The sequence below is a fragment of the Podarcis liolepis genome (assembly GCF_965112155.1).
Source record: "Podarcis liolepis genome assembly, chromosome: 9".
Taxonomy (NCBI): Eukaryota; Metazoa; Chordata; class Lepidosauria; order Squamata; family Lacertidae; genus Podarcis; species Podarcis liolepis.
In genome coordinates, this window is record NC_139564.1 from 71,794,393 (window position 1) to 71,818,024 (window position 23,632).

Genomic DNA, 23,632 nt, shown 5'->3' on the forward strand with positions numbered 1-23,632 from the left:
TGACCAATCCCAGCAACCAGGATTGAAAATTTAGCCAATATTGCTACTCTGCAAGTAAATGAAAGCAGTCTGCCGAGTGGGGATTTCCATCCTACACTTCCGTGTGGAGCTGGGCGGTGGGATGGTTGGGAATTCTGCTGAATGTATAATGTATTTCTTGGTACTTTCACCTTGCAGATTTTGCAAGGATTTCCATGAAGACAGCTTAGTCATGTGACGGGCCAGATTCCCCAAAAGTCATTTACATAAGTAAGAAATGCACTGCCTGGCATTTCTACAAAACCATGTAGGGGTTTTCCAAATAGCTGCTCACCCGCTCCTTGCAGCAATGGGAGCAATGGGAGCCAGCGTGGTGTAGTGGTTAAGAGTGGTGGACTCGTAATCTGGGGAACCGGGTTCGTGTCTCTGCTCCTCCACATGCAGCTGCTGGGTGACCTTGGGCCAGTCACACTTCTCTGAAGTCTCTCAGCCCCACTCACCTCACAGAGTGTTTGTTGTGGGGGAGGAAGGGAAAGGAGAATGTTAGCCGCTTTGTGACGCCTTCGGGGAGTGATAAAGCGGGATATCAAATCCAAACTTCTCCTCCTCCTCCTCCTTCTAGCATTATTGAAATAAGGACATGGGAGGCAACAGATAGAAGAGCTCCCATTAACAGGCATTTTCAAAGCAACAAAATGCAAGCTGTTATTTCCGTATTATCTATATTATATATTTTGAAAAGTTGTCTGTTCACTAGACTCTTGGACACCTCTTAGGAGAGAACAAAACTTTGCAGACTTTCATCCATCTTTTGATGCAAGTGCATTTTGAATCAAGACAGCAGACGGAACCTTTCAAAACTAACACTGATTTTAACCATCCATTTCAAAACTACATGGATCTTCTCATTTATTAGAATTCCCAAGCAATGCCTGGTACGAAACTGCTAGTTGTTCATGTGCAATAACATCACTGTCCTAAATCTGTTTGGGGGTTGTTTTTTTTCAGTCCCTGTGGTTTTAATTGTAGAAGAGCTCTTCAGGGACATCTCCAGAGGACAGATTTATTAAGCACTCTTCCTGATTTGCTTGCACAAACCTTACACAGAGGTGAAATTATAACCTTCCTGCAAACAAATCAGAACGAACTCTCGATTAATACTTGATAGAAAAAGATCAGCAGTCATCGTGATGTGAGGTATTTGTGCATCTTCCTGTTAACCATTCATTCCACACTTTTCAATGCACTCCCCCATCGCTCTCCTACCCACAAAAAGTCCATTTCTTTTTTTAAAGGGAACTTACTGCACTAGGATAAGGACCACCAACTTTTGGGGGCCAATGGGGCACCTTTTGAATTTTGAGCATGTGCCATGGGTGCCAGTCACACAGTGGCTGCCAAGGGGTTGTATAAAATGACTGCTATATATAAAAGACCAGAAAAAGAGATAGGAACACAAAATGGTGCAACAATGCCCCCCCCAGCTGCCCCATCAATAGGGGGAAAGACTAAAGACTCACTCTTTGTACCACTCCCTTTTCTGCTCAGAAAGGGTGGGTTTCCATGAAATATGAACATGTTGTGGGGAGGTGTTTAATGCAGGAGGGGTTAAATTAGTCCAAACAGGTTCTGAGCAGGAAGAGCAAACAGCCTCACAAATATTATGGGGTTTTTGAGGGGATATCTACCTTTCATAAGGTAAAGGACCCCTGACAGTTAAGTCCAGTCGCGAATGACTCTGGGGTTGCGGCGCTCATCTTGCTTTACTGGCCAAGGGAGCCGGCGTTTGTCCGCAGACAGTTTTTCCAGGTCATGTGGCCAGCAGGACTAAGCCACTTCTGGCGAACCAGAGCAACGCATGGAAACGCCATTTACCTTCCCACTGAAGCGGTACCTATTTATCTACTTGCACTTTTTGACGTGCTTTCAAACTGCTAGGTTGGCAGAAGCTGGGACCGAGCAACAGGAGCTCACTCCGCCGTGGGGACCCGAACCGCCAACCTTCCGATCAGCAAGCCCTAGGCTCAGTGGTTTAGACCACAGCGCCACCCGCGTCCCTTTCGTAGGCAACATAGATGACGGTACATCAGCACCCATGGGTGCCACATGGAAAACCTTGTCTTAGGGTGACAGAGTGCTTTAATTGCATGACCTGCAATTCCCGATATGTCACTTTGGCAAAATGCTGACTGACTGGAGACGCCCTTTATCAAAAGTTGTAGGGAACAGAACTTTTAACAATCAAAGGAAATAAGTGTGGTGACTCACGTCAACCAGAGAGCGCTCTCTTCCCCCCCCCCCTTCTGAATGTCATTCATGTCCGTAGCAATCATTTGCTACTCCTTCTTCCCTGTTCTGATAACTGCATATATCAAGAGAGTATTTCGACTCCCTTTGTGAGGCAAGAAAGGGAAAGGAGTTGGCACGTTTTCCTTCTTTCAAACATATATCTGCCACTGCACTGTAACCGGTGGTTTTTTGTGTGTGTGTTTTAACTGTTGCAAATAAGACCTGGCATATTTCCAGAAGGTGTGTCTGGGCAGTAAACGTATAAGGTTCTAAAATGTGCTATTGTGGAGTAATACCCTTCCGAAGGCGTGTAGGTGTGTCTCTGACTGTATAAATAGGCATGAAGCGTCAGTACTTTGAAGGAGACGGGAATCACCTTGAGTTTTACACTTGGACAAGTGGAAAAGACAGCAGGAGGTATGTGTAATAGCTATCTTGCAATTTGTCTGCAATAGAATGCTAATCTCTCAGAACGGAGTGGCTAAATTTCTTGGTTGCCTGCTCAAAGGCAAACTGCACATTACCTACAGGAGTCTTTTTCTTTTTCATTCACATTTTAAAACTAAAAAGCAGAACCTTATTAACAGACAGCAGGAGGGCAGAGGGGGCGAGGGGGAACTGGAATGGCTGCTTACCCTTTCCCCTCTGTCTTCCACTATAAACTACATTTTACAGGCAGCTTCCCCCAAGATAGTGGGGAAAGCGGCTTGGGGAGGGTGATTGCGAGTGGGCAAATAGCAAGAGGCAAAAGAACTAAGCAGTCACTCCACACCAGTAGTAGAACATCTGCCTTGTACCAAGGAAGTCCCAGGTTCATTCCCTGGCAGCTCCAGATAGGGATGTGAAAGAAGTCTGTCTGAAACCCTGGAGAACCACTGCAACCCTGTATAGGCAATACTGACCTATATGGCCCAATGACCAGTGGATTCCATATAAGGCAGTTTCCTATGTTCCTGGCATCCTTACTGCTCTTCTGTTCCTGCTTGAGATTTCAGAGGCTCCTTTTCAACAGCAACAGCAATTAGGAAAGAAAGATGCAACTGTGTGGTCAGTGCCAGCCAAGGTTCACATTACTGGGTTAGATGGACTAATGTTCTGAATTCAACAGAAAGGCTGCTTCCTATGTTCTCGTTATGTTGCTTAAATCTTATTGATGGCTGTGGGATGTGGAGCCCAGTTCTTTGCCTATTTCCTCAGACATAATCCTACTGACTTTAATGGGGCTTTATCCCAAGTATGCCCATTTAAGATCTGTGTGTGCTGGTCCAGGCTTTTGCTCTGGAATAGTTCCTCTGAAGTCTGTGGGCCAAGAACTGCAGTGTTAGACTTCTGTCCCCAAAGAGTTGGATAGGAGAAAAACCATTGGGTACCTACTTTTGCCGTTGGGTGAGCAGTATTCAGATTAAGTAGGGAGTCTTGCGCATGAGTAAATCTTGCATTTTGCTAATGTGAATGCCTTGGAAATTGTCTGTTGGAGGAGGTGTGGCAGCAAGCACTGAAGATGTGGCCCACTTCAATATTTTCACACTAACTGTGGTTACAGATCATGCAATAACTGTCAGTTCTTACATGTAATAAATGATGCTTATCCACTCAGGGTGGCTCACCAGCAACAGGGCTCAGGTTTGCAAAACGAGTTACGGCAGCAGAACAAATTCCAAGTGTACATTTCCCTCCTGTCATTTTTGACATGTATCTGCATTGTAAAGGAAACACGTCCCCTGTTTTTTTCCCCTTAGCATAGCATCATATTTAATATTTAATATTCAGCTGACTTGTATGTATCTCCATTGGGTTAGTCGTAAGCACACAGAGGATTGCAGCCTTTTTCACTATTTTTCAGAAGTCTAAGTTGGAGAGGTACTTTTACATGAACTTTTACTCCAGTAGAGCTTTGGTTCCTGCATTCCTGAACCTTTGCGGTCCCCTCCAGTTCTACAATTCTATTATATTATGATGATCAGAGGGGAGTCTGAAACACGGTTTGATTATTCAATAATCAATAAGCACAGAGCTGCTGGACTAAATATAAACCAAGCCACCCAAATTGGCATGTGCAGCCTTAAGTGTGCATGGCAGTCTATCTCTGGATTGAGGCTAAGAGCTATTGAGCTTTGAATAAGGAATGGCCCTGTGCTTCATACACATGAAATAAATTTTCTGGAGGGGCTTTCCCATTTGAGGATAAAGGTTTTTGGTTTTTTTACTAATAAGCTCTTCCTATGAGCATAGAAATCTGCTGTACAGATTGCACTAACCCTGCCCCCAAGGAGCTCAGAATGTTGTTTAAACCTCACAACAAACCTATCTGTGCGAAGCAGGGACTTAAACATACACACCCAACATTCTAGCATCCTGGAAAACGGTGGGTACCACTTTTCCATGGGCACTGCTACACATTAGCATCAGCTTTCTGTCCTATCTTCTGTTGCCTCTGGCAGACTTTTCATCCTGTTCGTGGCTCTTTCCCTGATCCTTCTTTAACTTGGATTTGGCTGAAATGAAAGAAAAGGGATAGTCAGAAAGGGCAGTGGGAGCCGGATGTGAAACAGCTGCATATCTGAATAAATTTCAAGTGATCTTAGCTGCAAGTGATGTTCTGCCTAAAGGGAAACTGTGGACTGAAGAATCAGTTCATCTAAGCTCTCAAACACACCCCTGTTTGCTTTCTGGCTGAGTGAAAGTATAATTTCCTAACCTATATTGTCTTCAGAGTTGGTTCGGCAGTCAGACAGATCTAGGATGAGATTAGAAATTGATATCATCCTCAAGTGAATGTGGGAGAAAGGAAACAATTTCACGTTTTGCACAAAAGTTATCCGGGTGCTCTTAAAACATAGTGCCAAAGCCAATTTTACCTTTGGGGCAGTTTTGAGATATAACCTTATAAAGACTGATTGTGGCAACAGTCAGGTAGTCACGATCATAATATGACTTCCTGGTCAAGAAACATCTGAGCTGGTCATTTAAAAATAATATCCTGTTTGGTCCTGGCCAAATCAAGACCGATTGATGTAATATTTATTTTAAATGAGGCACCCAATTCTGTTATTTAAGTCTTTTAAAATCCTATTTGCCAATTCCTGACAAAAGTATAGTACTTTTGCTTAAGGTGCCCCTAGTTTATTGACTTGCCCCCCCCCCCCCCATTTGACTATATGGCCATGGGTTGTACCTGACATTGCACAAGCAGAAGGCAGTTCATGCAACTGGATTTTTATTTCCTCCTCGTCCACCCTACAGCCCTTTCAGAACTACCCCAAATCCAATTTTGGGTGATCCCCTTATCCCTCATCCCTGTAAATAAGAGCCCATAATATTCAGGAGGTCTGCTATACCCTCTGTAGAAGGATTTGGGGGTGTTCCTGGAGGAGGGAAGAGTTCTGCTCATACAGTCCTGGATAAAGCCCAGTTATGTCCCTCACTCTGAAAAGCAGGTACTTTGTACAGGTGTTCATGCACCACCTGACAAAATTAGAAAGAGGAAGGGTAAGGCTCAAGCCTACTGGCTCTGGCTCTTACCTCCATCTGTTCAAGATCTTGTAAGCATGAGGCTGAGAGACAATTAGTATCCTTCAGAAATGGAGGGGATAGATCATGCATAAGGTGTCTGCTTGCATTTTGGGCAATGAATACCTTGAATTTCCAGAGGCTAAGGCATTGCAACAGAGGTTAGCACTTTTTTTTTTTTTACAGAGATAAATCCATGCTAGAAAGATACCATGATGTGAGACGCTGATCATTGTACTGCTTTATGATCTTTGCTGGTGTCAGAGTATCGATAATGTTGATGCCAACATGGCTAAAGATGAAAATATGGATTGTCATAAATTCATTTTACTCTCCCTAAACAGGTTTCAAGAGAACAGCAAACCATGAAGATCAGACATTTCGCTGTTCTGTGTGCCCTTATTGTGTTCTCCCAGGTGCTACAAGCTGACTGTGAAAAACAGAAAGAGAGGAGAAGAGGGAGGACCAACAATGGAAAAGGTGAGAGGCCACAGCCTGGCTCTGATGACCAGAATGGAAGAGGTCAGAAAACCCGAGGACAGAAGGGTTCACTTAAAGGCAAGTTCATCACCAAAGAGAAGTCTGAGTGTACCTGGGTGCTGAATGAAGCAGAGATTGCTACCTTGAAAATTGATTGCAAAAGATCAGAGAGCACCTTCTCCTGTGAATTTTCAGGAAACCCTTCCAGCTGTCCTCAGTATGCAGAAAACAAGAAGGTGTTCTGGAAGCAAATTACTCGGTCTCTAAAGAGGCAGAAGAACATCTGTGAAGACCCAAAGAGTATCTTAAAATCTAAAATCTGTAGGAAAGGGCCATCAGCTGCTCACCTTAGAATGGTGACACCAACTAGTTCCAGAGAAGACAAGCCAGTTCACCATGGACAGGAGACCCCTCTGGAACCTGATACATCTGGAACCCGACCAGACGAAGCATCCAGCAATTGTGTTGAAGATGTTGATTATATTGATCAGAAAAAGGTGGCTGAAGAACACTGCTCAGAGTTATGGCGGTCTCTTTGCCTTTTCGTCATTTCAATGATACAAGATAAAAAGTGCAAATAGGAATACAACAAGGTTGGCAACATTCCTTGAGTTACTACAGGCGCACATGTAAATCACATTGTAGAAGGACGAACCCTATAGCCCTCTAATACATTTGCCCAGGAACCAGTTTTCCTGGAGACACTCAAAGGTGATTCCTTTTTCATCTCCAAAAGGGGCTGCTGCCAAACCCCATGGCCACAACTACTGATACCACTTGCACCCTCCTTACCGCCACGTAACTGTGGGGAAGAGGTCACATGATACAACTCATGGAGGGAAATTGGACCGAGGCCGAAATCGTGCTTATTTTCCCATCATATAAGGGTGACATCTTCAAAGTGAACATTTAAAGGTCTCCCCCTCCCCCAGAAGATACTGCTTTTCTCAGGTCATCAAAGATGCTATATATTTTATTTTTCTAAAGAGAGAAATTGATTTATATAGCATGCTATATAAATGTTACCATTGGATGTTACAAGCCCTCTGTAAAAATGTACATATTAGGCTTTGTTGAATATCTCCTCCTTCGCTTGAGTATTTCTAGCCAAAGTGATTATTTCAGTGCTATGCACTTTTTGTACTTTTGCTTTCAGAATTGCAGAAAATTAATAAAGTTAAATATCTACTCAGGTTTGTTCTCTATGTGTTAAACATTTCTTTCTGTATGAGAAAATTGTGGATATCTATGGTTTTAACGATAGGGATGCGGATGGCGCTGTGGGTAAAAGCCTCAGCGCCTAGGGCTTGCCGATCGAAAGGTCGGCGGTTCGAATCCCCGCGGCGGGGTGCACTCCCGTTGCTCGGTCCCAGCGCCTGCCAACCTAGCAGTTCGAAAGCACCCCCAGGTGCAAGTAGATAAATAGGGACCGCTTACTGGCGGGAAGGTAAACGGCGTTCCGTGTGCTGCACTGGCTCGCCAGATGCAGCTTTGTCACGCTGGCCACGTGACCCAGAAGTGTCTCCGGACAGCGCTGGCCCCCGGCCTCTTAAGTGAGATGGGCGCACAACCCTAGAGTCTGTCAAGACTGGCCCGTACGGGCAGGGGTACCTTTACCTTTATGGTTTTAACAGCCACATTTCTCTCTGTTGTGTTCATGCATTACTTGCAGTGAACATCAATGTGTTTACTCGTAAGTTAATCACACTGTGAACTGGAATCGCAGATGGAACTATATAGATGGACTCAGCTGTCGTAGATCCCCCCAAAAATGGGATACCTTGGGAACCTTGTTGGAGTAGGGGCAAACGTATTTCTAAATTATTTTTAATTTACATTTTCATATATTTAAGTGGCTGACATAGGGGAAAATTTCAAGATGTTTTCCTCTCCTTCAGTCAAGAGAAGTCCATGAATGTTCCATATTCCCAAAGTGTGTGTGTGTGTGTGTGTGTGTGTGTACAGGGGTACCTCAGGTTACATACGCTTCAGGTTACAGACTCTGCTAACCCGAAAATAGTGCTTCAGGTTAAGAAATTTGCTTCAGGATGAGAACAGAAATCGTGTTCCAGCGGCGCAGCAGCAGTGGGAGGCCCCATTAGCTAAAGTGGTGCTTCAGGTTAAGAACAGTTTCAGGTTAAGAACAGAACTCTGGAACGAATTAAGTACTTAACCCGAGGTACCATTGTAGTATGAAATTCTAATCTACAACCCGGACTAATGGTACTATACATGATCTTAATGTTTTTTAATAAATAAAAAATTGGTTTTTGAAGGGGGACAATTCAGCAACGTCCAAAGGCAAATTATTGGATACTGTCAAGCTTGCAAGACAAATGTGTATGCTAAGAACATTTGTTGAATTTTCAATAGACTTAAAATCAATCAACGCAGGACAAACAGGGATGTGTGCCTTTTGCATGCATGTTGAGTACATAAGTCCGTGTAATCATTTGTTAAAAAAACAAGAGTTATTCCACTCATGATGGATTGGAGATATAATTTGACCCTGAGGGAGTCTGCCTCATTTTCTAATGTTCCTTTCACACTGCTACGTTACCTGCTATTGGCTTTTTGACCAATATCTCAGCATGTCACACTCAATTTCATCCACACCAGTGGGCCTGGAATGACACAACAATGATCGTCACTGTATGCCACACTTTCTGCACATACATGCACTTGCTCTCCCATGAGCCACCCATGAATAATAATAATAATAATAATAATAATAATAATAATAATAATAATAAATTTTATTTATATACCACCCTCCCCAGCCGAAGCCGGGCTCAGGGCGGCTAACAACAATAAAACAGTACAACAGTACAACACAACACAACACAACACAACACAACACAACACTCTAAAATCATTCATTATAAAATTAATTAATTCAAGCCACTGGCAACCATTGGGCCAGAGCTCCACGAAGATTGCCGAAGGAGGGAGTCAGGCTGTGCCCTGGCCAAAGGCCTGGTGGAACAACTCTGTCTTGCAGGCCCTGCGGAAAGATGTCATAAAAACAGCAGGGAAGAGCTGTATGCCAGGATAACACCCCAAATGTCAACACAACTCCCACAATTTTCTGGGTTAATGGCGTTGCAAGCATAAAAAATTTGCTGGAAGCAATTAACACAGATATAAGCACAAAACACCCACTAGATATCTATAAGTGGCTTCTACATCGTGTGAAAACTCATATATAATTAACAGTTAGGGAAATCTTGTGAAAACGGAATCAACTGTTGCATGAACACAGTCTCAGACTGCTATCTTAGAATACTTCTGGCACATTCCTAAGAACAAGATGACTATGCTACGACACAAGTCCCCAAATAATCAGACATATACGCATATGCGCCTATATACACTTTACTATAAGTTCCTTGACTCAGTCAGAAATGTGAAGTCTAAGTCAGAATTGATATGAGTGGTTTTATTTTGCAAATTGGCCAGAGCAGCCTGTCATGGGTTCTACCAACTCTCCTCACAGACCAAGCTGCAATACGACTTCTGCCACTCACAATGTGACTGACACTGAGCAAAGCAGTGGTGGAGAAACAGACTTTCATCCCTGCAGGCTAGACTCTAACATCCGTCCTAGCATGTTTCCCATTGGATTTGTCACAAATTGCATACCATGCAAGCACCATTCCTCCTGTGCTATTGCCCCAGCTTCTCAGACAACCAGAGTAGTGGTGAACTCTACAATTCAGGAGAAGGCATTTGAGAGTGATTGTGTATACTACTACGCAGTCATTTCTATATTCCAGAGAACAACCAGAGCATCAGGATATGTCCACCAAATAGGTCAGTAGGAAAATCTATCGGAATCCATCAAGAGTAAGTAGATCATCTCCCCTGTCCTGCAGAGGTCAGGTGTCAGTGAAAGTCTCAAACTAGTCTGTCCATGATAATGGCACCAAAAATAGCTATCAAGGAGTTGGAGTCAGCAGCAGATTAGCAATAAAACACCCGGTGTCAGCGAAGTTCACACTTTATTCAAACAAACCACCTCAGGTCTGGTGATCACAGCCACGCTTCCCAGTAGATCTTGCCCCAATTAAGCTGTTGCGAGAACTTACGGTCCCCGCCTTCTCACAACTGTCAATGACTCCTCCTGGTCCTTCGCCAGCAACCAGAGGCTCTTTCATCTTGCCTCTCTTTTCTCCACTATTACATTCCTTTATGTGTTCTGGGAGACCAGGGAGAAAGGGAGCTGGTCACAGCAAGAGGGGGAGACTCCCTGGCTTCTTCCGCAGCCTGCCAGATCTCTGCATCTTGGCCCCCTCTCCTCTCCAGTCCCTGATTCTGGATTGCTCTCTGCCCCAGTCTCATCCTGTTCACCAATTCCTGTTACCTCTTCAGTTTCCAACACCCCTCCTCCCAGTCTTCTTCCTCTTCCCTCTCTGACCACTCACTGTCGTCCCACCACCAACCCCAAGGTATGAGCTTTCTTCCCTTGGGAGTACCACCCACACAGGCGTAAGGCAGAAGAAACCACCCCTGTGGTTCATCGTGACAGATCACTTATCATGCTTGTCACATCTCAGTTTGTGATGAAGCACACAAAGCATTAAACTTGATGTGATATACATGGATGTCCCTGTATGTTAAGCAATGTGCCAGCCCTGTTCACATATAATGCAGTGGCCGGGGGAGATGTCTAATTTGAATATCAAAAGGGATAGGAAGTCTAGGGAACTGAAAGTCTGCAACCCCATGTACTTTCCGCCCAGGAGTGATCTCAGCTGGGACAAATGTGGGGCAACAGAATGTGGGGCGGGAAGAGGAGAAAGTTCAGTTCCCCTCCCTTGCACATCCCTTTCCATGCCAAAAAAAGACTCATCCTTGGCCCTGCTTATTACACAAGTGGAGCAGACTAAAGAAGCTTGATTGTTCATGTCCCTTCCAGTTTGGCCCGGAACAAAAGATACAGTAATGCTGTTCTTCCACCTGTTCTGCTGCTTGTGGCAAACTAACAAATGGCTTTAGCAGGGATGGGTAATCAGTGACTCCTAGGGTTGGGCAAAGGTCTCAGTCTCAGTTTCTCTCAGTTTCTCATTTTTCCAGTCTCAGTTCAGCTCTTTACATTTTCACATTGACGTGTGAGTTGTGTTTTTCTTTAAGTCATAAAAATTCACCAGCATTTTATTGTGAATCTCTCCAAACGTACACCAAACTTTGTATGCAATTTTGCCTAATGTGCACATTTTTGCAAAGCAATGTCCCCAATATAATGCATTTTTGTTGGTCTTTCATTAATATTTGCATTTCTTTGCATACTTGACCCTTAGCATATGTACTTTTGTACACACTAGTTGGCCATAGAACTGCACTGCAAAATTTAGAGGTGCAAATTTCAAAGGATGGCTGAATTTCAGTTCACATGGTGTTTCAGAACGCGCAAAACAGGTAGCTTCACATTTACATGTGAACTGAATCAAATTTCTCCCCTTCCCTAGACTCCAGTTCTCACCAGTCTCTGCCAACATTGCCAGTGACCAGGATTTGTAGTCCAACAATATCTGGAGAGCCACAGGTTACACAGACTATAAAGGTAATGGACCCCTGACAGTTAAGTCCAGTCGCATACGACTCTGGGGTTGCGGCGCTCATCTCGCTTTACAGGCCAAGGGAAACATCATTTGTCCACAGACAGCTTTCCGGGTCTTGTGGCCAGCTTGACTAAGAAACCAGAGCAGCGCACAGAAATGCCGTTTACCTTCCCCCTGGAGCGGTACCTATTTATCTACTTGCACTTTTTGGCATGCTTTCGAACTGCTAGGTTGGCAGGAGCTGGGACAGAGCAACGGGAGCTCACCCCGTCATGGGGATTTGAACTGCCAACCTTCTGATCAGCAAGCCCAAGAGGCTCAGTGGATTAGACCACAGCGCCACCCGTGTCCCTCCCAGACTATAGGCGCCACTGAATTCTGATACTCAGGATTTATCCTATGCATGTTTAGACAGTAAAATGTTCCACTGTGTTCAACAGAAGTTACCCCCATATAAGTATTTTCCTCCCCCTCTAGCATAAATCTTTATGACTTACATGTCTGAAGTGTATGGTGTATATGGGGTGTTAAGGAGAGGCGTAGTATCTCTAGTGGGGAACATGTTGTGCTCCTTCTGGTGTCCAACCTGTACTCAGCTCCCATCTATGGCTCCTTGAAGCTCTCAGCAGGCAACAGCGGCTGGGAACGATTTTGACTGGCTGGCTAAATCAGGTAAGGGTGGCCGATGGGTGTCAAACATCCAGTGAGTTTGGGACCTCCCCTGCATGAGAAGACAGGTTCCAGCAGACGAAACCAATAGTGGGCCCAATGGTCAAGAAGGTGGTTTCTGCATGTGATGCACATAAGGGCAGGTGGTCTTCTTCCATTTCAGAACGTAGCTCATCTAGGAGAAGGAAAAGTCTGGTCCTAAACCTCTGCTGCTTTGTGTGAAGAAAAGGCTAAGGAGTAAGCCATACACAAATATGGAGTGGAGACCCTAAGACGCCTTGTATGCCTCCTTCCAGCAACTCCTGTAGATAAGCTGGTGCCAAATGTATTGCTCTGCTTTCCTTTGGACCACAACAGTGAGGCCAGGATGGAGGTCTTCTCATCTGGGTAGCCCAGGACTTCCAAGCACACTGCCCTGGCTTGCACCCTCGAAAAGTCACTTCAGTGCCGCTAACACAGCAAAAACAATACAGGGGGGAGCAGTTACTGGTCTCTGCAGCCACAGCAGGCGCTGTGATTCCCCAGCTGTTTGACTTTACCCCCAGAGATGCACTCCATTGTCTCTTGAGACAGACGGATGACAACACGCATCTCAAAGGAAAATGGACTGCTGAAATGGACTGCTGAAAGTTCTAGATTTGCACTTGCTTATTGCTGCTTCATTTGTTGTTGTTGTTTAGTCGTTTAGTCGTGTCCGACTCTTCGTGACCCCATGGACCAGAGCACACCAGGCACTCCTGTCTTCCACTGCCTCCTGCAGTTTGGTCAAACTCATGCTGGTAGCTTTGAGAACACGGTCCAACCATCTCGTCCTCTGTCGTCCCTTCTTGTGCCCTCCATCTTTCCCAACATCAGAATCTTTTCCAGGGATTCTTCTCTTCTCATGAGGTGGCCCAAGTATTGGAGCCTCAGCTTCAGGATATGTCCTTCCAGTGAGCACTCAGGGCTGATTTCCTTCAGAATGGAGAGGTTTGATCTTCTTGCACACCATAGGACTTTCAAGAGTCTCCTCCAGCACCATAATTCAAAAGCATAAATTCTTCGGCGATCAGCCTTCTTTATGGTCCAGCTCTCACTTCCATACATCACTAGCTGCTTCGTTATCAAGAGGAAAAAACCCACTCTCTGGGAACACCCCAATAAACTGTTCATAAACTGTTCAATAAACTGTTTAGGGACTTACATATTACCAATGAATCAGCCATCCAGATCTCCATTTAGCATTTACACTGAGTTTTTGAATGCTTACAAATGTTTAACAAAAATTGACTCGGGTTTCCTTGCAAACATCCTGTTAGGTAATGAAAGATCGTTAGACTACAGACATGGGGACTGAGGAACACGGTGGCTTCCTACTCCATCCCAATGGTTCCCATAATTGTACTTCATCTGACATTCCAGTAACCATAGCAAGAAAGTTTGGGAGCCGTGGGCCTCTGACCTTTTGCATACTGCAAACTTAGTCACTCAGTTTTCTTTTCCTGTTCACACTTTCTGGTGGAAATGTTTTGTGTGTGTGTGTGGTTTTTTTAAGAAATCTGTTTCCACACCTTTCATGGCCTACCTCGCTCGTTCCCTTCCTTGGCACTGGTACAAGCGACACACCTATTTCATAATCTCATTGCCTAACAGCCTGCTGGGGATACAATGAATGAGTCAATGGTGCTTTCTTCAGATACACTCCCCTTCCCAGTTAGGGCCAATGACTGACAACCTCCTGATATGGACTCACCTGCTCACGGCCAACCACTGCAGCGGCTCGGCAATCAGTCACTGTGTGCATATTATGCATTCCCCTCAGTTTGTACGTACTGTTTATGTGCTCAGATAACAAGCTCCACGCCCTCTGCTTTGTTAAACCCCTCTCCTGATGGGGCCTGAGGCAGGGCAACTCCTTGCTTGTTTCTTGTCCTGCTCCTTCCGTTGGCTCCTTGGTGTTTTTGGAGTTATTTACTTCCTCTAGGTTGTCTCCAAGCACGGCACTCCTTTGATTTCGTTACAGAAAAGGCGCAAATCAGAATCCGTGCTGGAAAACTGACAGGAAACGCTGCGAGTTTCGGCTTGCTGCGCTTCCTTCCACTCATCTCGGAGGGATGGTGCAGGGAGATGTATCACCAACACGGACCTCATCCCATTGTGAGAGCTACTCAGACAGTCAGGTTTTATCCAGAAGGCTATTCTCAGGGTAGTTCTGTCAACTGTAAGCTACAGAGAGTGGGGAAAAGAAGGAGTTTCTACCAACAGTAGACTTCCTACAGGCAAAAGAACAGGGAGTCGAAACACCTCTCCCCCCCTCCATTTACCTTCCCACCAGAGTGGTACCTATTTATCTACTTGCATTTTGATGTGTTCTCAAACTGCTAGGTTGGCAGGAGCTGGGAGAGAGCAACGGGAGCTCACCCGTCACGGGGATTTGAACCACTGACCTTCTGATCGGCAAGTCCTAGGCTCTGTGGTTTAACCCACAGCGCCACCCGCATCCCTTATTTAGGTAAGGTTGCTCAATTGCTCTGAGAGGCTCTAAAACAGTTGACCCACAGCTTGAAGAATGCCCAGCTTCTCCTGCACAAGCGAATGAGAGCTCACACTCATCTCAGTCATAGAATCATAGAGTTGGAAGAGACCACAAGGGCCATCGAGTCCAACCCCCTGCCAAGCAGGAAACACCCTCAGAGCACTCCTGACATATGGTTGTCAAGCCTCTGCTTAAAGACCTCCAAAGTAGGAGACTCCACCACACTCCTTGGCAGCAAATTCCACTGTTGAACAGCTCTTACTGTCAGGAAGTTCTTCCTAATGTTTAGGTGGAATCTTCTTTCTTGTAGTTTGGATCCATTGCTCCATGACCGCTTCTCTGGAGCAGCAGAAAACAACCTTTCTCCCTCCTCTATGTGACATCCTTTTATATATTTGAACATGGCTATCATATCACCCCTTAACCTCCTCTTCTCCAGGCTAAACATGCCCAGCTCCCTTAGCCGTTCCTCGTAAGGCATCGTTTCCAGGCCTTTGACCATTTTGGTTGCCCTCCTCTGGACACGTTCCAGTTGGTCAGTGTCCTTCTTGAACTGTGGTGCCCAGAACTGGACACAGTACTCCAGGTGAGGTCTGACCAGAGCAGAATACAGTGGCACTATTACTTCCCTTGATCTAGATGCTATACTTCTATTGATGCAGCCCAGAATTGCATTGGCTTTTTTAGCTGCCGCGTCACACTGTTGGCTCATGTCAAGTTTGTGGTCAACCAAGACTCCTAGATCCTTTTCACATGTACTGCTCTCAAGCCCGGTGTCACCCATCTTGTATTTGTGCCTCTCATTTTTTTTGCCCAAGTGCAATACTTTACATTTCTCCCTGTTAAAATTCATCTTGTTTGTTTTGGCCTAGTTCTCTAATCTGTCAAGGTCGTTTTGAAGTGTGATCCTGTCCTCTGCCACAGAGCTTCATCACCAGCTGAAAAGAATTACATCTCCTGTGGCCAGACAGACAGAGACTCAGTCAGGTTGACTGGTAAAGAAACCCCCATCGCCTAAAATCTGTGTCTAAATTAAAGAGGGCACATGACTTTTGAAAACAACTTGAAGCAATTGCATGACTGACATTAAAACATGCAGTGAGAATAAATTAAAGGGACTATTAAAAGAAAACTAGCAAACAGTTTGAATTGGATATGCAGTGAAAAAGATATAACACAATTAACCGCAGAAAGGGGGGAGGGAGGTCAACATTTGATGTTTTAATTTGACTATGTAAATTTTTTTTTGTTAAAATATCCGTAAAATGAGAAAATGAAAAATGTTAAAAAAGGAATTCCTCATAAGCTTCTGAGGAAAATAATAATAAAAAATTGAAACTATATAGTCAGTGCTATTTTTCTAGAGAAAGCGGAACTCACAATGAACCCCCACCTTATTCTCTTAGCGTGGCAATGGTGCCCACCTGAGAGGTACTGGAGCTCAGCTTTGGCGAATTCTGGCTGGGGAAAAAGCCCTGGCACCACCCTATTATTCCAATTGCAAGTTGTTTTAATGGATTTGAATATTGCATTTTTACATTATTGTAACTTGCCCCGGGATCTTATGGTAAGGGGTGGATAAGAAACCTAATAAATCTGTGAGGGTCCTTGTAAGGGCCAAGAGGTGATATGCAAATATTATTATAAATAAATATGAAGTAATTATAAATAAATTATAAATTATTATAAATATGTAGCAGTAGCAGAACAGACTCCCTTTGAAGGTGGTAGACTCTCCTTCCTTGGAGGTTTTTAAGCAGAGGTTCGATGGTCATCTGCCATGGATGCTTAATAATAATAATAATAATAATAATAATAATAATAATAATAATAATAATTTATACCCTGCCCATCTGGCTGGGTTTCCCCAGCTGATCTGGGTGGCTTCCAACAGAATATTAAAATACAATAGTCTATTAAACATTAAAAGCTTTCCTAAACAGGGCTGCTTTCAGATGTCTTCTAAAAGTCTGGTAGTTGTTTTTCTCTTTGACATCTGGTGGGAGGGCCTTTCACAGGGTGGGTGCCACTACCAAGAAGGCCCTCTGCCTGGTTCCCTGTAACTTGGCTTCTCACAGTGAGGGAACCGCCAGAAGGCCCTCAGCGCTGGATCTCAGTGTCCGGGCAGAACGATGGGGGAGGAGACGCTCCTTCAGGTATACTGGACCGAGGCCGTTCGGGGCTTTAAAGGTCAGCACCAACACTTTGAATTGTGCTCGGAAACGTACTGGGAGCCAGTGTAGGTCTTTCAAGACCGGTTTTATATGGTCTCGGCGGCCACTCCCAGTCACCAGTCTAGCTGCCGCATTCTGGATTAGTTGTAGTTTCCGAGTCACCTTCAAAGGTAGCCCCACATAGAGCGCATTGCAGTAGTCCAAGTGAGAGATAACTAGAGCATGCACCACTCTGGTGAGACAGTCTGCGGGCAGGTAGGGTCTCAGCCTGCATACCAGATGGAGCTGGTAGACAGCTGCCCAGGACACAGAATTGACCTGTACCTCCATGGGCAGCTGTGAGTCCAAAATGACTCCCAGGCTGCACACCTGGTCCTTCAGGGGCACAGTTACCCCATTCAGGACCAGGGAGTCCTCTACACCAGCCCGCCCCATCCCCAAAAATAGTACTTGTGTCTTGTCAGGATTCAACCTCAATCTGTTAGCTGCCATCCATCCTCCAACCGCCTCCAGACACTCACACAGGACCTTGACCGCCTTTAGTTCAGATTCTTGCATTTCAAGGGGTTAGACTAGATGACCCTTGGTGTCCCTTCAAACTCTGCCGCTCTGTGACTCTATGAATTGGTATCAACAGTAGCAGCAACATTAGCTGCCTCATGTCTTGCTTCTCCCTCAGCTCAGATCCAAATCAGATTCAGGCAATAATTGTACTATTTTATATTGATTGTTGCAGGGTCAGCTCCTGTTGCTCGGTCTCAGCTCCTGCCAACCTAGCAGTTCAAAAGCACGTCAAAGTGCAAGTAGATAAATAGGTACCACTCCGGCGGGAAGGTAAATGGCGTTTCCATGTGCTGCTCTGGTTCACCAGAAGCAGCTTAGTCATGCTGGCCACATGACCCGGAAGCTGTACGCCGGCTCCCTCGGCCAATAAAGCGAGATGAGCGCCACAACCCCAGAGTCGGTCACGACTCGACCTAATGGTCAGGGGTCCCTTTACCTTTATCTTGATTGTTGCATTGAATTAATGAGCTGTATCTCATGCTAACAGCAACTCACAGTCAATTCTGAGACTGTTAAGCAGCTTAACAGTAGAGCATTCCGATAACATTGTGCTAAAATACCCGCTGCCTACTTATTTTTTTTAACAAATATTGAAATATTCGCTTAATAGTGCTTGAACAAAAATATATTTTAGTGCAAATGAAATGGGATGCACGAAGAACCCAGAGGTTCAAACCCTAAACTGTATGTCAACTGCAATTCCAACCTGTTATCAGCCGCCTCTCGCCTTCCAGTGGACGAGTAAGCACACTGCAGTTTATAAAGCTTGTTATGTACTGAGTTGAATAGGATCCAAAATGCAGCAGTCTGGTTGGTGCTAGAACAATAGGATCCAAAATGCAGCAGTCTGATTGGTCCTAGAACAATAGGATTCAGAATGCAGCAGTCTGATTGGTCCTAGAACAATAGGATTCAGAATGCAGCAGTATGATTGGTCCTAGAACAATGCAGCAGTATGATTGGTCCCCAGGAGCCACCCAATCCAGCTCCAGATGGAATTGAATCCACAACCTGATTGGCCTACAGGAGAATCCCGGAATTAGCCAATCATGTGCAGCCCATTGTGTAAATAATGTATACAGTGGTGCCTCGCAAGACGAAAAGAATCCGTTCTGAGAGTCTCTTCGTCTAGCGGTTTTTTCGTCTTGCGAAGCAAGCCCATTGACGGATTAGCGGATTAGCACTATTAACGCTATTAGCGGCTTTTAGCGGCTTATCGGCTTAGCGGATAAGCGGTTTAGCGGCTTAGAAAAAGGGGGGGAAGGGAAAAAAAACCCCGCAGGAACTCGCAAGACATTTTCGTCTTGCGAAGCAAGCCCATAGGAGATTCGTTTTGCGAAGCACCTCCAAAACGGAAAACTCTTTCGTCTAGCGAGTTTTCCATCTTGCGAGGCATTCGTCTTGCGTGGCACCACTGTATAAAGCAGATACTGTGGGGGAACTTCCATTCCTCCTCCCACTATGAGCTGAATAAAGAGCATGAAATCCACTCTCGACTCCAAGTATATTTCAAAGCTGAAACTCAGTTCTTGGCAGCAAACGTTTTGATCTCACTCCAAGGCCAGCTTTGGTTGCACTTAAGCAGCACTGGCTGAAAAATGTTGTGATGAGAAGGTGCAAAGTTTACATGTATAAGAAGTTTGGAGGGCCGGTGCCACCTCACTAGTTTTGATTTAGACCAGCCTTTGATCGCGCAAGTTATCTTTCTCCAATTTTGATAAATGTAATCAGTCTGTGGGGGTTCCAGTTGATCTCACCATGTGGATATAAAGTCAGAAGGCAGACACATCAGCTGGACTTTGCTATACAAGTCACTGCAAAAGAAAAATAATAATGGACTGCACTTGAGCCTTTGGCTGAGGGGGGGTTGGAAAATGAGAGCAGGACAGGGAGGGGGCCCTGCTCTCAGGTCTTGCAACATATTCAAAATCTATTTTATCTGTCAGGTTAAAAGTGCACCCAGTTTGCAGACAAGTTTCTCCACGTATACCGGCCTCTTCATGTAACTGAGTGCCAGATTGGGCTTTGAAAGATGTTTGCAGAAAAAATAAGTAGACTGTTGTCAGTGCCGAATTTACGTATAAGCTAAACAAGCTATAGCGTAGGGCCCCACTCTCTTGGGGGCCCCAAAAAAAATTAAAGGGGGAAAAACCCTGGATGTACATTTCTAAAATATAAGATAAAAAACAAATAAAACAAAACCTACATATAGCAACAGTGCTTTGTGTTTTGTAGGCTCCTATTAGGTCCATAAGTTACCATATAGCATATATTCAACACAGAAAACAGTGACAATTTGTTGTTGACAAAGGACAGCTGGACATATAAAGGGCCCCAGTTCCTTCAGTAGCTTAGGGCCTCATCAAACCCCATCAAACCTTGACTGTTGTTGCAATCTGGGAGACACAGTAATTTTTTTGATGGAATCCAAACCAACTTTAACAACTTTTTTTTTTTAAGGAATCCAAACCAGTTCTGGGGACTCGGATGGCGGTGTGGTGTAAACCACAGAGCCTAGGGCTTGCCGATCGGAAGGTTGGCGATTCAAATCCCCGCAACGGGATGAGCTCCCGTTGTTCAGTCCCACACTTCGGAGCCAGTGTGGTGTAGTGGTTAAGAGCGGTAGTCTAGTAATCTGGGGAACCAGGTTCGCATCTCCGCTCCTCCACATGCAGCTGCTGGGTGACCTTGGGCTAGTCACACTTCTCGGAAGTCTCTCAGCCCCACTCACCTCACAGAGTGTTTGTTGTGGGGGAGGAAGGGAAAGGAGAACGTTAGCCGCTTTGAGACTCCTTAAAGGGAGTGAAAGGTGGGATATCAAATCCAAACTCTTCTTCTTCTTCTCCTGCCAACCTAGCAGTTCGAAAGCACATCAAAGTGCAAGTAGATAAATAGGTACCGCTTTGGCGGAAAGGTAAACGGTGTTTCCGTGTGCTGCTCTGGTTTGCTTAGTCATGCTGGCCACATGACCCGGAAGCTGTATGCCGGCTCCCTCGGCCAGTAAAGCGAGATGAGCGCCGCAACCCCAGAGTTGTCCATGACTGGACCTAATGTTCAGGGGTCCCTTTAGCTTTTTAACCATATATTATAAAGGCACCACCTTCTCCACTGTCTCTCATTCCAAGGATACTAAAACCCTGGATGAGCAATTGGAACCGCCTGGAATCTTGCGCTGCTCTGAGATTGGGGTGCAACAATATCTTTTCAAGCGTGAGCCAGGAAATGGCCTGCCTGGGTAATCAAATGGCTCTCTCTTCCTTTTTATAGCTGTTTCTCTTCCTCCATCCTACATGTTCCCAATGTAATTGGCGTCATGCACCACAACCACTGACTCAACCCTCTATCAAGCTACATAAATGGCATGTAGAAGAAGAAGAAGAGTTTCAATTTGATATCCCGCTTTATCACTACCCAAAGGAGTCTCAAAGCGGCTAACGTTCTCCTTTCCCTTCCTTCCCCACAACAAACACTCTGTGCGGTGAGTGAGGCTGAGAGACTTCAGAGAACTGTGACGAGCCCAAGGTCACCCAGCAGCTGCATGCGGAGGAGCGGAGATGCGAACCTGGTTCCCCAAATTACGAGACTACCGCTCTTAACCAATACACCACACTGGCTCTGATGATATCCACAACTTTCGTGCCAAGCAGGCACAACTACTACTGTATTGGCCCAAGTATAAGCCGCACCTGAATATAAGCAGCACCTTTAACATTCAAGGAGGAGAAAGACAACACCCAAATATAAGCCACTCCCTTAAAATTCCACAGGCACTCACACCTGTTCTGTTTTACCGTATGTCTGTTTCAGCAGCGATATCGTAAAAGCCCTTTTTTGTAAGGTCAAGAATTTCAGCCGCACTTTAACTTTTCATGGTCAGAATTTGGAGGGGGAAGTGAGGCTTATATTCAGGCTACTATGGTATATAGCCTGCACAGCCACCACTCACCCAGCTACCTATGTCCCTTGTCCTCAGATCACCCACTACCACCTCCCACCCTCTGCAGGAGAGGACCACTGTTCATGTAACAAGGAATGGGTCACTTCAAAGGGATCATTTTGCGTAACACCTTCCATCCCTGAGACCTTTGTTCTCCAAGGAGGGACCTCGAGCTTATCTTTGGGTGTTTCTGATTGACTGACAGGCACTCAACCACCCAAATTTGCTATTAGAGCAAATGCTTTTGCAAATAAAAGTAGCTAAAATAATGCACCATTGTAGTATCTGCTGTTGTTGCACGACTAGTCATATTCAGCTAGAGGTGGCTCAGGACCAAAATGAAGCCATTGTCAATTATTTTTCCTCCTACAAATGTAAAATGTTTAGGATTGTGGGGGGGGGGGGGCAAGTCCTGAAACCCTGGCACAGCAGTAAGATTCCTTTTCAGGCTTCTCACAAATGTGGTTTGCAGGGCCAAATCTTACTGCGTTATAATCTTCCTTCCTGGCTCCACGTTCATCAAACAGACGTTAAATGTTTTACAGCAACACTCAAATAGCCTGTTTCCATAGAAGCATCTAAGGTAGTTCAAACACTGCAACAAACTTGTTGATTGGCTTCTTGCAATCACCTCATATTCCATTTCCAAATTGTGCAAGGACACTGTGTAAGGAAACTGCTGCATGATGCTTAGCAACATCTTGGCTGTCCGAATGAGTTTCGGGGTAGAGCTTCACATTGCAAAGCAAATGCAAAGTTCCCAGTCCTGTGTTTGATTTGTAATACTTACATGGGTTGGGACTGGAAGGCCTTTGCAGAAGATCAGAGGGAAGCATTCATCCATACAAGTCCACCAACCTTACCATCACCGCTCACAAATAATAGAATTATTATTGCCGCCCAGAGTGGCTAGGGAAATTATTATGATTTATTTTATGACCTGAAGCCAGAAATAAACCCAATAGTGGGAGTGGGGGAATAGTAGGAACAGGTGTGGGAGAAGAATATACAGGCAAAGCGACTTCTCCCTTTCAAGTCTCCTCTTGCCCATGACTTGGCATGACCTCAGCAAATGTCGGTTTAGAAACAAATGTTTACAAGATTAATACATGGCTTATGAAAGTCATGCACCTCCCCAAAGCAATCTGGACAGCTTCTACTTGAACAATCATTTTTATAGGGAAATGAGCTGGAACCCACAACAGCAATTTCTACCTCCTAGAATTAGTAAGGTAAAGGGACCCCTGACCATTAAGTCCAGTCGCAAACAACTCTGGGGTTGCGGCGCTCATCTCGCTTTATTGGCCGAGGGAGCCGACCTACAGCTTCCGGGTCATGTGGCCAGCATGACTAAGCCACTTCTGGCGAACCAGAGCAGCGCACGGAAACGCCGTTCACCTTCCCGCTGGCGCGGTACCTATTTATCTACTTGCACTTTGACGTGCTTTCGAACTGCTAGGTTGGCAGGAGCAGGGGCCGAGAAACGGGAGCTCAACCCGTCGCGGGGATTCAAACCGCCGACCTTCTGATTGGCAAGTCCTAGGCTCTGTGGTTTAACCCACAGCGCCACCTGCATCCCCCTAGAATTAGTGGTAAGCTGCAAATTGCTTCAAGTTCCTTTCTTCTCCAAAGTCCCCTGTTCACACTTTCTCTCCCCCTCCCTCTTTCTGTGTGTATTGACTCTGAACTTTCTTCAGGACTCCCCCATGCAACATCTGAGGTTGTGTGAATAATAGTGAGAATTGGGATTTTCTGCAGCGGTGTCCTTGCCTACTTCACCTGCTTCCTCCTTTTAATATTAATATTAGTCATTTTTTTCTGTTTTAGTGCATGTGTGTGACTGCTTTAAAACTTACGCGCTTCACATTCCTTGTGTGCAATAACGTATGCCAGGATTGTATACAAATAGATTAAAGAAACCATTGATTAGAATAGCTGAGCATTTTTTTCTTCA

The 23,632-nt window shown here is 45.1% G+C and overlaps 1 protein-coding gene across 2 annotated transcripts; it reads left to right on the plus strand.

Moving 5' to 3' along the window:
• Nucleotides 1-2,459: 2,459 nt before the first annotated feature.
• FGFBP1 (fibroblast growth factor binding protein 1) lies at nt 2,460-7,450 on the plus strand. Of its 2 annotated transcripts, none has more exons than XM_083460635.1 (2): nt 2,460-2,685; nt 6,131-7,450. In XM_083460635.1, exons 1-2 carry the CDS (start codon nt 2,609-2,611, stop codon nt 6,837-6,839), a joined length of 786 nt encoding a protein of 261 aa, XP_083316761.1. In that variant the 5' UTR covers nt 2,460-2,608; the 3' UTR covers nt 6,840-7,450. The 2 variants fall into 2 exon arrangements, with proteins under 2 accessions (XP_083316761.1, XP_083316762.1); XM_083460636.1 differs by having other exon boundaries at nt 2,529-2,685; nt 6,123-7,450.
• Nucleotides 7,451-23,632: the final 16,182 nt, after the last annotated feature.

Coding starts and splice junctions, on each gene's coding strand:
- FGFBP1 (XM_083460635.1), top strand. CDS start 2,609: ATGAAGCGTCAGTACTTTGAAGGAGACGGGAATCACCTTGAGTTTTAC. Junction 2,686..6,130: donor AGTGGAAAAGACAGCAGGAG/GTATGTGTAATA, acceptor ACAGGTTTCAAG/AGAACAGCAAACCATGAAGA.